This window comes from Tinamus guttatus, unplaced genomic scaffold (genome assembly GCF_059628265.1).
Source record: "Tinamus guttatus ecotype Peru unplaced genomic scaffold, ASM5962826v1 Tinamus_guttatus_pri_ptg000383l, whole genome shotgun sequence".
NCBI classification, from domain to species: Eukaryota; Metazoa; Chordata; class Aves; order Tinamiformes; family Tinamidae; genus Tinamus; species Tinamus guttatus.
In genome coordinates, this window is record NW_028288917.1 from 3,705,913 (window position 1) to 3,720,689 (window position 14,777).

The following is a 14,777-nucleotide window of genomic DNA, read 5'->3' on the forward strand; positions in this document are numbered from 1 at the left end:
GTGATTTGTTTGTGGAGCACAGTATGAACTCCAAAGTACTGAGCATATTTAGAAGTAAGGGATGTTCAAATTGATAATGAAGGCTACTGAAACGTATATGAGATTGCATATTTTAGTTATATGCAGATATTCCAGTAGGCAAAGCAAGATAGCCGATACATTTTTAAAACATCTAATGATTTCAGTAGTTTTTCTTCGTAGTACAATACTGTGATTATAGAGGCTGACAGTTTGGATCCCTACAGAACTAAAAACAAAATAATAGTTTGTCAGTTGTCTTTTTCAAGAAAACCTGTAATTTGTTTTTGTCTATGCTAATTGTGAACAGTTATCACAAGTACATGCTAATAAAATCTTTCTACTGCAGCATAATATTTTTTCTTCCTCTTTGTCACACTATTTTGTTTCTTATAAACATAAAAAGTAATTATATAACAGCATTTTGTTCTTTCCAGGCAGACATTTTTCCCTCTTTCCAGCTCCTTAAAATATACAGATTTGAGGACATATTGATGAGGATATGTTTTGTCTTGGATCGGAGATATATTTTCTTCATTAAAAAATTTAATAATGAATGATATTAGTAATTCCCCTTCCTGTTGCATTGCAGCATTTACCTGTAGACCTAACTGCTGTGCAAAGGACAGGCCTCAGCTATATTATTTAGTGTAAGAGTAACTGGGATAATTAAAATAGCTATTAAAATAGTATATTACACAGGTATTTGCGGTTACACAGATATGTATTGTATATGCATGACAGACTTCAAAAGAAACACAATATTCCTTCTTTTGAAAAAAAGAAAACCTCAGGCTTGTTTGTATGAGTATACAGGGGATTCTGTGTTCTTATATAATGTTTGTAAATCTATTACATTTGTGCCAAATTGTTCTTGTTTATGACTTAACCCATGGAAGTTCATGTTCCTGTGCATAGGATGTGTTCTTTAATTTTCCAGTAATTCATTCTTGTTAATGCTGATCTTGCTAGGCCCAGGTATCAGTTTTTGCCCTTTCTCATCTCTTTCTAATCCAGATTGGCAGTTGTACAAATCAGATGGGCCAGATTGCAATAGTGTCGTTTCAAAATTCCAGCCCCAAGGTTATTGAATGCTTCAATGTGGAATCACGGATTCTCTGCATGGTCTACATACCAGAGGAGGAGAAATCAAAACAGTTAAACACGGTTCCTGGCTCTGAAAATGGCCTTACAAAAGCTTCTAATGTGCCTACCATTTGCCTTGGCATGGAAGAAGGAAGGTGAATTCTCATTTTTAGTGTATTTTAATACTATACTGTGTACTATAATTTTGTTACTCTATAGCATTTGTTACTCTATAACATCAGCTCACAGTATAATTGTGACACTTTTTCTAGAACATGTTTTATTTTTAAAATGTACTATTAGCCAAAGACCTTAACTTCTTCCTTACAACTAAAACAGGTCTGCAGGAACATTTAATCCATATTATTTTGAAGCCAACAGAAAGTTGCAGGTAGATGTTTAATAAGAACATTGATTGAGACTCTTGTTATGTCTCTTGGCTGAAGAACTGTTTCTCCAGCCAAGATAAAGCAAAGGGTATTGTCATATGTTCTATTTAAGTAATGGTAAATTGCCTGTATAGATATTTTGGAGAGTCAGGATAGTTCCTTTCATTCTCACCTTCCTGTGAGTAGAAGGTGAGAATCTTTTCAATGTTGTTTTCTAAACCTCTTTTGTGCCTGTTCTAATAAGAAGTACATAAGACATAACTTTGCAGTCTTACTGTTCTTTGCTTCTTTTATAGCATATCTATTTACAAAAGTTGCCAAGGCTCAAAGAAAATTCGACTTCAACACTTTTTTGCCCCTGAAAAATCAACTGTTATGAGCTTAACATATATGTCTCAGTACTTGTTTGCTGGCTTGGTAAATGGGAACATCGCAGTCTACACGAAAGCAGAAGGTAACGTACCAGTGTGATTTGATAACATCCTGAGGAGCTCCCCTGGCAGTGTGTTTTGGCAGCAGTAGATTTTTCCTGCTCTGCACAGCTGCTGACCTAAGGTTACAACAGTTATAGGAGGGAAAGAAAAGAATTTCTGAAAGATATTTTATACTTTTTTTTTTGTATTTCTGAGTGATAGTAGATTCTTTGCTGTTCTTCCCAATTTATTTGCTGTCATAAAAAATACATATGAACGCTTGAAACTGTCCCCTGAAAACTTAAAAACTAAAGTCTTCAGTGTAGTGCAAGTCCACAGTATATGAGATAGCAGATGGTATCCCGTATTTTACTCAGCACAATGCTAATTCCATTCATCTTCCCAGCTTTGGAGAAAGACAAAAGCTCCCTATTAGCAGAAATTCCTGAATATCTCATTTGAAATGTTGGCTCAATTTTTATTGTACAGAAAGAAATCTTCCTTTGTGTGCATGTCATACTTCACAGGAAGGGTCCTTTCCCGTTACCATTACAATCAGATTTCTGTTTTGTATCTAACTAAAATAATTTGAGTGAAGGAGTTTGAGACCCGAGCCTGCAAGTCCCTCAGGACAGGAGATGCTGGTGCAGAGGCAACTATCCTGGCTAAGTGCAGAGCCAGCAAGGAGCTGGTCGGCCTCGCCGGTGGGAATTGCCCGGTTGTGGTTGTGCTAGTGTGAGGAGAGCAGCTCTGTAAGCGGCAACGCCGTGTTTGGGTGGCACAGCTCTTCATCGAGTACATTCTGCCAAGCTTCCACTGCAGAGACAACCTTGGTGTCTTGAATATGTGGAAAAATTGTGTGTAACACATATTGTCTGATGGTAGATAATTTAAAAGCTTTGAGGTATGTTTTTGTGGTGTTGTTGCTTTGAAGAAGCATCCAAAAAGAGGTGTTGGGAATGAGATTTCCTCTTACCAGTTGCCATCTTCAGCTCAGTGGGTTTCCTCTTGTCTTCCTGGCTGAGCTGTGTTCTCTGATCCTAAGCCAGAGGTTAGAGTTGAGCTTCCTTTAAAAATATCTTCTTGCTGAAAGAGTAAATTTGCCATTTTTTCGAAGGCACAAGAGTGGCCTTGATCACTGCCACGCGATACCATTTTTGATGCTTCAGTTCCCCTGTATATCTTGGTGAGGTAGAAAGATGGACCTGTCATCTCTGAAAGGGCTTGATATATATGAATTGTGTAAGACTGCAGTCGATCTTCTTCCAAGAAAGAAGGCTTCAAAAGGAAGAATAGCCTCACTAGCAGGTAAGGAAGGACACACAGGTTGTATGTCTACGGAGGAATGGAGCAGAGCTATTAACCAGAGAGATGGTTGATGATGAGCTGCAGAGTATATTTATGTGAGCAGCATTGTAGTTACCTCTGTTCTTCCCCACTCTGAAAAGACCAGTTTTGTGCAGCTGAGTGTTCAGAAATCCTGCTCCTTTCCACCTCAGGAGAGCTGAAGCTCTGTGATGGGAAATTGGCATTCAGTTTTTTCTGACTTGTCCTGGAGCTCCTTCCTGCACAGTTTGGCCACATTGAGTGGCTAGTTCAGTTCTCCATGCCTCATAAACCTTGTGCAAATCGGTTGTTCCATATGAGCATTCGCAGTCCCGGTCAGTTACTGCCATGGTCATGTGCTGCAGCCAGCCCTGAAGGGGGGTTTTTATGAGCACTGACCTATTTTACCAGACAAATGAATCTGAGTGGTGGAATAGGAGGGACAGGGAGTGCAGCCTGGTGAGAGTGTCGAGCAGTTTGGCTCTGCTCTGTCGAGTGTCGGCTGCTGCTCTGTGCGGCCGTCGTTTTCCAAACATGTATCTCGGTTTTATCTTTGGCCTATAAACATAAAGAAGATTAAGGAGAGATTTAAAAGTGAAATACAGACATTTTCCAGGAAAACAAAACAAAACAAAACAAAAAAGCAGCTCCTAGCTTTACAGGGCATTCTGATTTGAATCCTGTATTTAGAGAAGGACAAATGTCATCAAATGCACAGATAAGAGTAGTGCAGCATTTTGTGGGATTCCATGAGTGAGTAATAAGGAGATCTGTCATCTGCCTCACAGTTTTTATTTGGAGTTGTGATTCTTGTACCTTCCTATGAAGCCAGACTGTGTAGTGGGGAAGTTCAGCTGCTGCTGTGCAAGGCAACCAAAGATCTGCCAGTTCTGTCACTTGTGTTCAGTCCACAGGCAGCTTTCATTTCGCTTCTTGTTTTCAGATGGCTCAACATGGGTATATATTCTGCTTGTTTAGAAGTGGCTGGTGCTGTGACTTTCTTCACAAGAGAGTTTTGTCAAGTCTGCAACATCCAGAGTACACTCTAGCTACGAAAAGCAATCTTGAAGTCTTGAAGTAATTCAAAATGGGAACTAAAAAGAACATATAGGAAATATATAGGAAACTGAGGAAAATGTGCGCTGTTAATGGGAGAGCTGGAAGTTCACAGTGTCATGCCCTGCTTTGTGGGGGGCAGTCGTGTTTTACCGGGACACCTCCCTGTCAGTGTGCTTTCACTTACCAGGTATGAATTCTTTGTGTATTTGAACATACGTTAAAAACAAGGTCAATGGGACACTGACAATTTAAAATCTGTTCAGTTCCTTGATGTGGGCTAAGGTGGCGATTGGTGAAAGTGTAACAGACATATTAGAATGTAGGTCAACTAATATATTAGTCCTAAAGATAAATCATCCTTAATTTTGTGTGAGTGAAAAGGCTTATTTGGGGAACCATAAAAATGCTAATGTTCATATGCTGTTGTTATATAAAGGAGTGCAAGTAATGCTGATTGTAAAGTCTGACCTGACTCTTTACATATTAAAACTTTGTTTTTAGTGATAATAACTTTGCAAATATAAGTGAAATATTTTGTATTGAGATTTTGCTTCAGGGTTAATTAATAGGAATATTTCCAGGCAAAGCAATTCTGCATGGGGTTAAGGAAAAAGCATATTCTTCATCTACTTTTAAAATAATTACAAAACAAACAAACGAAAACCACTTTCTCGTGATTGCAGACAGCCATGCAGGTGTGTTTTCTGAATGACGTGATAGCAGAAAAGGTCAGTGCAGGCTTGACTTTCATTCACAAAAGTATCCTAGGAAAGGGAAATCACAACCTTCATAAAATATAAATGTATTGTCCAGGCGTTAATGTAGTCAGTTCCAGGTACTTCCTTCTCATAATGACACTGATTCACACTTCCTTCCCCAAGAGACCTGTAAGAGGTATGGAGAGAAACAGGAAAAAGAAAATGAAAACTCAGAATGATTGTGGCAAGCAGTAGGAGAACTAATAATTCATAATTTCAGAAGGAGTTTGGTCCCATTAAGATTCAAGAATTGATGCACAAAAAAGAAAAAAAAAAAAAAAAAACTTGTTGCTGTGACCTTAGTGACTACTGCCAACTTCTAGGCATGTGTTGGGAGCTGCAGCCTCTATTGCGTGTGTGCAGCACCTGGAGGAGCTGTTGTGCTCTCCCACCCCAGAAGGAAGGCCAAGGCCCTCAGAGTGCTCGTTAGAGAAACATCCACACAGGCTGCTTGGAAAAGGGAATTTCTTGAAGTCCTCCTATTTCCAGGATCCTCTGGGCTGAGGAAGCTGCTGTCTCCACTTCTGCAGAACTTAACACCTGGTATCAGGGTCTTAACTTGGGGAGTGAGTTGAGGATCCATTCCTTTTGGAAACAGGGGAAGAGGAAGAGGACATGCACAGTGCTGTAATGGCTGAGGCACTAAGAAGTAAGATCTCTGTTTTACCAAATGTGTATTTAGTACATAATACCTGAAACCTTGCTGTGTTGTCCTCTCACCCAGTCTTTCATTCCTCTTCTTTGGAGGAAAAAAAAAAAAAGCTTTAGTAGGAAGAAAGGATCAGGAATGCCACTTTTTTTTCTGCTCAGAGCAGCCCTAGTCCAGGTGGCTAGAGCTGAGCCCCGGAAGCCAGCAAATGTTGATTGAATCTCTTTCACCGCAGGGAGTACTGAGCCCACACATTCATAAGAGGGAACCTCCTACCTGTTTTAATGAAAACAGGTCTTTCTGTTAGTTGTTTTTGCAGAGCCTATTCCTCTGGGTGCACATAGGTTCTGGGCTCAAGGTTTAAGAAGTCTGAACTTTGAGGATTTCAGTCACGTGCAAATGTGGTACGAAAACAAAACTGAAGCAATTCTGGCCGTGCACAGAGCAGAACTTTGCATTCCATAGAGAGACTTCGCTGGTAAAAACTTAGTCATCTCTAGGGTTAGTTGAGAGCTTTGACAACTTACCAGTACAAAAAGTCTTCATGACACTGATATAAATCCTCAGAAAATGATTATTGATTAAGGAGAAGGAGGCAAATTAAAAGCAAATATAAGATCTTGAAAGGGAGAATGATTGCAAGAGGTCAGGTGAGTTCATTAGGAAGATAAACGTCAGGTTGATCGATATGTTCACTTTGACAAAAGGAGGAGCACGTGCACCGTGAAGGGCCAGTGCTGCCTTTCAGAGCGCAGGCGGGTTCACGCGCGGTCCCCGTGTCCGAAGGGTCAGTGACTCTGACGTGATCTGCACTTGAGGTAGCAGGGAGGGGAGCTCCTTTGAAAAATAAGGATTGATATGAGCTCTTGCACAGAGAAGTGCTACCGAAGCAGAAATAAATACTGTTATCTCGTGTGTGTTAACACTTTTGGCAGTATTCCCTGATGCCGTTACCAGGTGTATCCTGGTATTGCTATCAGTCTTATTTGCTTATCTCATGCTGGGACTTTCAAGGCTACTTGTCTCTGTAATTTGAGATAGGGCTTTGACTTGCTATTTAACACACAGAACTTATTGCATGTCTAGAAAAATTGGCTTTACATATGTGCAGGACGGTGTATTCCTAGTTACACTTTTTCTAGAAGGGTGGATCTGAGTCCTTCAGTTCCACATTTCCACTTGATACGTGCTGAACTTATCTTTATTTCTGTATCTACCGACTTATCCGTCACTAAAGCTGGCTTAGGCACCATGTGATGGAGAAAATACTTGTGCTCCACTGCACTAATCAACTAACAACCATTATTCCCAGGGCTATGTTGGCAGCTCTGTTGAAATCGTCAGTAGTGATGCTGAGGAGAGGAGGAAGTTGCCATCAAAAAAAGCCTGTTAATTTGAGCTCTACTGGAAGTGTAGAAGGGAAGGGAAAATTACTGCGCACTGTAAAATGACTTTTGATAAGAAAGAGTGTGTTTTATCAGGTCGTATCCTATAAAGACATACGAGCACCAACAAATTATACAACAGTATTTCTTCTCGTCATTGGGTCCTATGGAAACAAAACACAGGAAAAGTAAAATGGCCAATATTTTGTCCTATAAAACAAATTCTGCTTTAACACATTTCTCACCTGATTGATTTGGTTTGAGTGAACAGAAGGAAAACTGGTTTTCTAAAATTGTCTTCATAAAAATCATAAGGCAAAAGCAATGACAAAAAGCAGTAATGGAAATTACATCTTTATACATAAAAAGCTTAGTTGCATCTTATAAACATTTTTTTTTAATTTTGATGCAGCAAAGCAGACCGATTTGAATATTGCAGGATACTTTTCAGCATTGGAATATAAATTATGGCGCATATGATGCAAGTTACAGAGGATGTTATAAATAGGGAATAAATATGGAATGCAGGTATTATTGCCTAGCAATAATAGTGCTTAAAAATAATAGTGCTTTAAGCATTCATCTAATATGTAAGCATTAGAAGTTACGAGAAGTTATATGTAGAAGACCCTATATTTGATTTTGTGTTTGGCCTCGTGCTCAGATTTTTTAGATGCATCCCACAGATAACTGCACGTGCAATCCCTCCAGGTAAGAGCGAGGGTTACAGACTGCCAGAGGCTCTCACCTACTGTCACAGGCACTGGCCGTTTGATACACTCTCACTACGGATGTATCTGCTTTGATAAGTCACTCTAAGATAAGCACTCCACTAACATTTGCCCAGTTAACTTTATATACTGCACAGTTATCTTTATATACTGGTAATACTTGTATGGACTTCTCTCACAAAGCAGAAAATAAATCCCAATCTGTCCTCCCACCTTTTCCTCCCTATTTTCAGCCTTGATGCTGTATTTGCTCAGGGAGCGAACTAACCTTTTGTTACAGGATGTGTGCACTGCCTTTGCATTTCGCACAGTGACATACTTCTAAGTAAATGATGGATTTATTGTCTGTGGCTTTTCAGGGTTCCAGAAAAACATCCTAAAGCTAAAATAGTGCTTTATTTAAAAAACAGAAATACGGTTTTGCTAAACAGAACTTCAGAACAGGCCACAGTCCTAATGGAGAGTCCTATGGTTGTTCTCCAGCTAGCTCTCTGGCAGCCCCATTCTATGTATCCATTGCTTGTTTTTCTTTGGTTGATTTGGTTTTCACAAAATGCTTTGGAGAGTCTGCAAAGGATCATGCTGGGCTCCTTGCCTGCCTTTGTCCCGTTGTGTGCCTCGAGTGTTTGTTGACAAAAGTTTCATTTTGGCCCTTATGTCTTGTTTCTTTTTCTTATTACACAAAAATAAATATAATAATTTAGCAACCATGCAAGTACTTTATAACTAAAAATCAAGCTGTTGCATATCTCTAACAAATACTCTGCCTAATTTAAGTTCATTGCTACTATTTATGTATTTATGTACAGAACATATAGAACATAACATCTTGAATCTGCTGCTATCTAGACAAGTAAAATGTAAGTGGAAAGAAACACTATTTCCATTTTAGAAGCGATGAATTTAGTTTCAGATTACAGGAATTAGCCAAGATCAAGGATGAAGTCAGTGCAGGCAGATATTTTAGTAGTGTCTGATGGGATTTTCCAAGGGAGGCAGACAGTGATACATTTTCTGAAAAGTATAGTTTGGGCCATCTTGAAACAATTTATGAACAAGACTCAAATTTTCCAAGTAATTTGGCTATAAGGAAGAAATTCTTGGTCAGCAAAAAAGTCCTGACCCTCCTTTTTAGCCAGCAGATTGTGGTTAAAGCATTCACAGAAGTATGCTAGATTGCCAAGCTTAATCCTTCTGGCTTGAGAGGATTTGTACCCCTGCTTCCCAGCTCGCCAGAGATCTCCCTGGACAGCAAGAGAATAAGGGAGGTCAAACCTCCTGATGCTGTCCCTCTTGGCATAATTAATTATACATTCGCCGATGCAATGAGAGCAATGCAGCCGCCCTATGGTGTAAATACTGCCCTAATTACCAGGCTAGAGAGCTTTCCCCCCTGTCCCTTTTTTCACCCTTTTCTGTTCAGAGTCTCAGAAACTGTCAGAAATCTATTCCCTTGGGAGCAGGGCTTGCAAAAAATAAAGTAAAATAAAAGACTACAGAATAGCCCTATCACATAGCTAGTCCGTGATTTTTTTCTTGTGCTAATGTCAAAGTGGGGATTGGTGTTGGCTTGCACATAAAAAAAAAAGTCATATAATGTGAAGAACATGAGGTCTGCATCTAACCTTTTTGCATCTGTCAAATCCCACTGAATTTGTGAAGCTAACTGGATTCTGAAGCAACAGAAAAATATTTTGTGGCAAATTGATAAATATTGAACTCTGTCTTGGAAGAAAATTGCTTTGAGTTTGTATTTCGAAACGAACATCTGCCTGGCATCACTGCTCAATTATCCTTTTGCTCAGTAGCTGTTACAATTCATAGTTAATGTAAATAAGACTTGATCGAAACTGCTAAAAAAAGTTTTGTGCTTAAGTATCTGAGTAGCTATTTAGAAGATAAGGGCATGAAAATACAGATTCCCACCTTGTTCCCCAACAAAAGACCTGAAATGAGATTTAAGCAAAAATTAAATTGCAAAATGTGCAGTTGGACCCAGAAATCCCCACTTACCTGTCGTTTCCTATTCTTTATTTAGAGACTACTGAATATATTTAAGAAGGGGAGCTGCTGACTTTAGTAAACAGTTTTGTCTGTAGATGAAGTGTGTTGTTTGGTCTGAAGGTTAACTATACAAAGAGGAAAATTTCTGCTAAGCGTGTTTGCTCTGTGTCCAAGTTCTCAGCCTTTGTCGCTCAGAAGAGGCAGTAAGACTGTACTAGAATTGTGCTGGTTTTACCCCTGAAATGGAATCATGGTCTTGGAGCTATGAGCTAGGGGCTGGTTTCTGTAATCAGTGCATTTTATAGAGAGAGCTGCAGGCAAGCACACGTGCGCAGCTCCTGTTTCTGAGGGTTTGCACTGAACCATGCCCAGCGCCTACAGTGTGCGGGGGGACAGGATGTCTTTGCCTGAGAGTTAAATTTAAGAAGAATGTGGTAGCTAACAAATGAATCTTTTCTTTATTACTAATTACTAATTACTCATACTAGTGTATTTATTACTAATGGTCCATATGAGTCATGAAGCAGATAGAATGACTTCGACATCACTGGGAGAGTTTGCAGGCTAATAACTGGAAACGGTTTTCATCCTTACAAACTCAAATCATGAAAATGAGTGTGACAGTGTGGAACTAGATGTCATTTTTACAAAGATGCTTTCAGAGCGGGGTCGCATTCTGGGGATGATTCAGCAAGGCTGATGTGATTGCAGGTGGCAGTAGCCATGAGAAGGTAGCAGAAGCTGGAGCCTGCCATCCTTGCTGTTGCTCCTGTTGCTGTGACGTAGGAATTTTGGTACTCCTAGTACCCGAGCAGGGAGTGACTGCTACAGAAAAATAAAAATATATTTTACATAAGTGCTCAATGAAAGGTGTGCTTACCATGGTCTCATAAATCAGAACAGTGGGCTCTGTGGCTTTTGCAGGAAGAAAGCTCTCAATAGAGGAAATGGGGTCTTTTTCATATGTATTTTCTCTGACTGTAAAAATATAACATTATCATATTTTGATATTACTACTGAATCATCCTGGGCAGAAGTACAGTAGGTGTTTCATGTTTAATGAGTGCTTGCAGTACAATAAGCTAATACGAAAACAGTTCTGTTCAGTATATCAAATGAAAATATAAAAAAGCATAACTACAAATATTTAAAATAGCTCCTGTTGTTAACTGTTAAGTTTAGGGGGAAACTGCTTATCCTTCCTTCAAAGAGCTGTCAAGTGGGAGTGAGCCCAGCAGTAAGGGCAGCATGGACTTCTTATCATCAGGTATCTGAAGAACTGATTCTGCAACCTGTGCAGGCACAACATACTTTGGATCTGCCAAATGCAGTCCACAGAAAACTCCGTATTATAACGGGAAAAATAGAAGACCTGAGCACGCTGGATTTGGAAATTTAATACTTTTCACATTCTTTCCTGGTTGAAAGGTTACTTTGAAACAGGTCAATTATGAGCTCTTCAGTAGTTGGAAGAAAATTGCTGCATGGATTGCCACATGGGCTGAATTTCCTCCAGAAAGGAAAGAAATTGTATACGAACAGCAATGTGGGATTCCTTGTTTATCGATTTATTCAGATAAAATTTGTTCAGTTAACAAATACAAATATTTGTGTTTTTCCTTAGGGTCATGCTAACCTTACAAACCTAGGCTGGAAGGTAAAATTAAACACATGTAAAAAAACCAGCATAGTTGGAAGTAGCAAGTTGCAGAGATCTGAATGATAGGCTTAGTAGTATTGTTATTTCCATTCTTTGTGTGTTTACAAATTTCACATTAAAGCCTGTGGATTTGTCTACTGATGCTTTTCTAGGTGTTCCTAAGTCAACCACAATAAACAAAGATGTCATGTTTTTAAAACTATTTTTAAACAAATACTACAATTTTGTTATGTATAACTTTTTTTTTTTAATTAAAGATGGAGCGTGGAGTACAGAACCTCAGAAGATAGTGAAATTGGGTGTTTTGCCTGTTAGAAGCCTGCTGGTGATGGAAGATACCATTTGGGCTGCATGTGGTGGACAAATATTCCTAATCAGTACTGTGACACATGCCATAGAGGTAAATGCTTCTAAAAGCATTATTTGCATTCTATGCTGCAGCATATAAATGATGAAAATTAAAAATTGCAATCTGCTCTAGAAACTTCAAGATGCAGGAAGCTTTTTCTGAAATATGTCTTCAGTTGGCTACCTTTCTGTGAAATGTAGTTCCTTGGGGTTTGAAATTCTACCATGGCTTTCATTACTCGCATCTGATTTTCTCCAGTGTTACCATAAGGTGGATGGTACTTGTTGAGTATCTGGGGCAATAGGTTGGCTTAAAATGCAATCGAAGGAGATGCAGCAAAGAAGTAAGTTCCTATAGGAATTGTCTGAATTGTCTGTTAATTCCAGAACAGGTTGAGTTAAAAGAATTTGCATCTTTGCACACACATCTGACACGCGTATATTGCATGAATAGATAGATGTGACTTCCACCTTGTGATGATTTCTTAACGTATTTTTGATCACTTCTGCTTCTCAGTGGTACACACACACCTCATTTGCATAAGGACATGAATAGTCAGGCAAGGACTGGCAAGGATTTAGACTCATATTTATGACTGTATTTGCCAAAAACAGCATTAAGCCCTCGTTTCCTTTAAAGTTGCATCAATCCACCGAAGTGATGACTTAGTGGCCTGAACAGAGTTCATGAAGCAGTAGGGATTAAAGCCTTTCCTTCAGCCTACAACACAATCAGATCGAGTTCCATGATGTTTACAGCCATGAAATTCCTTCGGTCAGGATTCTGTTATGAGATCACAGCCTCCTCCTTTGTGTGCTTTCTTACTGGGTTTTTGTTTCATTGATGGTCTTGTTGTCTCCCAACAATTGTCTCCTTGGTACAGTCAATTGCATGAGTCACTGTCATGGGTTTGCAGGGAAATAACGAATGTCATAATTTCCCCTGTCTTTATCTGTGCTTTTTCGGGACTTGTTTCATCCGAGTAGAAACTTAAACGTTTTTCTGCCCCTTTTTTTTTGTTTTTTTTTCTGTAATGCTTGTTTTGTTGATAGATTGGATGGCATCATGAGGGAAAGATTTTGGAAAAGAGATTTGGACAGGTGAACTTTCTGTTAGCTTGATGGGACTTCTGTTACCTTTGGGACACTGGGAATTACTGTCTCAGATGTTTATCATCGACCTCTGATTCTTACTGAGAAATACATAACAACAGAAATAATCACAGTCTAATCTTCTACATGAGTTTGGTTATATAAAGCCAGACCTCTTTATTAATTAGTTTGGTAATTTTGACCTCATTCTATCACAGAGTTCCTTCCAGATTAGAGGGTGTCGTTGCAATTTGGATAATGCTGTGCTATTTTGGCACAACTGAACAAAACCAGGATTAGACAAGCTTTAAGGATTAGAGAATGTATCAAGCTAACTCAACCAAAGTAAAACACAGAACTGTGGACTGCAATATTGAAAACACATTCAAGGAGGCAAAATAGCAAATGCTCTGTCAATATCTTTTGGACATAGTAACTTGATATTTCATCTTTTTCTTGAAGTATTCCCCCCCAAACATCACAGGAGGTTTCTTTTCTTTCTCGTGGTGGTTTTTAAACTGTTCTGTCCATTGCAGTTCAGACTTCAGATTATTATAAGTCCACTGATTTTTATAGCTGTATATATAGGCTGACAATGAATATTGCAGCAAACAACATATAAGAAATAGTGTGATTTTAACTGGTAACTTTTTTTTCTTAGCACAGATAATTCTACTCAAGAACTTGACAGATACTCAGATGACTGGCAGAGAGTCATCTTTTCCTGTTCCACACAAATATTCAGCCATAGAGTATATCATATTCCTCATAGAATTGCAAATTATCATTTTCTGTTGCCTTTTTATTGGTCCTAGAGCATAAACTAGTGATGATCTGTTGTCGTCATCTCACCTGACTGAGCATCTCACTGGCAGCTGCTTTATTGCTGGCTGCTCAGTTACCTGACGTGCTTTGATAATTTCCTTGTTTAATATTTACAAATGTGATCTCCCAGGATATACATATGACATTTCTTGGCAATATTGTTTCAAAATTGTATCCTATACAAAGAATTAGATTTTTTTCTGTGGGGAATATTTTAGCATTAGCAATCAAATGAATCTGAGCTGCGTCTTCCTGCTGTGCCAAGCAGAAGCTTTGCTATAGGCAGGGAAACAGCAGGAAGGAAATGTTTATTCTACCTCTGTGCCTTGTCTCGTTGAGGTGGATTCACTGATTCAAAAAAAAGTTGTATAATTTTCTTCTTTGCCATTTTAACAGGAATCTAGTTGTTACTTAGGACTCAACTGTTACCCTTTGGTTTTTGTAGAGCTCCTTTGTTTGTCCATATTCTTCAAATTTCAGCTGCTTTTTTTTTTTTTTACTCATCACTTCGTACTATTGTGCATATGTTTTGTATGCTTTGTATCATGTAACTTAGATATAGGGGCAGCAGAGTGGCCTTTAAAGCGATGTTTGAGCAAGCCTTGAGCATATTCAAGAGCACTTTGTGAATGTCTTCCCAGTGTGGCCCTCCCTGCTTTACAGGTCTCATTTTAGCTAGTGATTTTGCAAAGTGCAGAGTATATTGTCCTGCTTTCTTAATACTCTCAGGTAAACCTTTAAAAAAATACTATTGGTAAATGAACAGATTTAGCATCCTTTTAGTTTTGGGACTTTTCCCATTTTTCCTCTTTGACTCTCAATTCATTTGTTCTAATGATATGTTACTGTCATAATGCTTTAGGAAATGCCTTTTACTGGCACAGTGCCCCCAGGTTGGCACAATGCCCCAGGCTCCTTGGCGAGGGACGCGGGAGAGGTACATCGCTCGCTATTATCCATCAGTGACATATTCTGATCCTCTTTCCGTGAATAAGGAATTTCTCCCGAGTCCTGACCCTCGACGGGGTAGTTGT

General features: G+C 39.0%; 1 protein-coding gene across 4 annotated transcripts in view; it reads left to right on the forward strand.

Moving 5' to 3' along the window:
• The window catches only part of ARHGEF10 (Rho guanine nucleotide exchange factor 10), a 90,601-nt gene that overhangs the window by 62,312 nt on the left and 13,512 nt on the right, over positions 1-14,777 (forward strand). For all 4 annotated transcript variants that reach the window (XM_088530563.1, XM_088530564.1, XM_088530565.1 and 1 more), the window contains 3 exons: positions 1,036-1,259; positions 1,790-1,947; positions 11,736-11,878. In XM_088530563.1, coding sequence (XP_088386689.1) covers positions 1,036-1,259; positions 1,790-1,947; positions 11,736-11,878 — 525 coding nt within the window. The remainder of the gene's footprint in view (positions 1-1,035; positions 1,260-1,789; positions 1,948-11,735; positions 11,879-14,777) is intronic.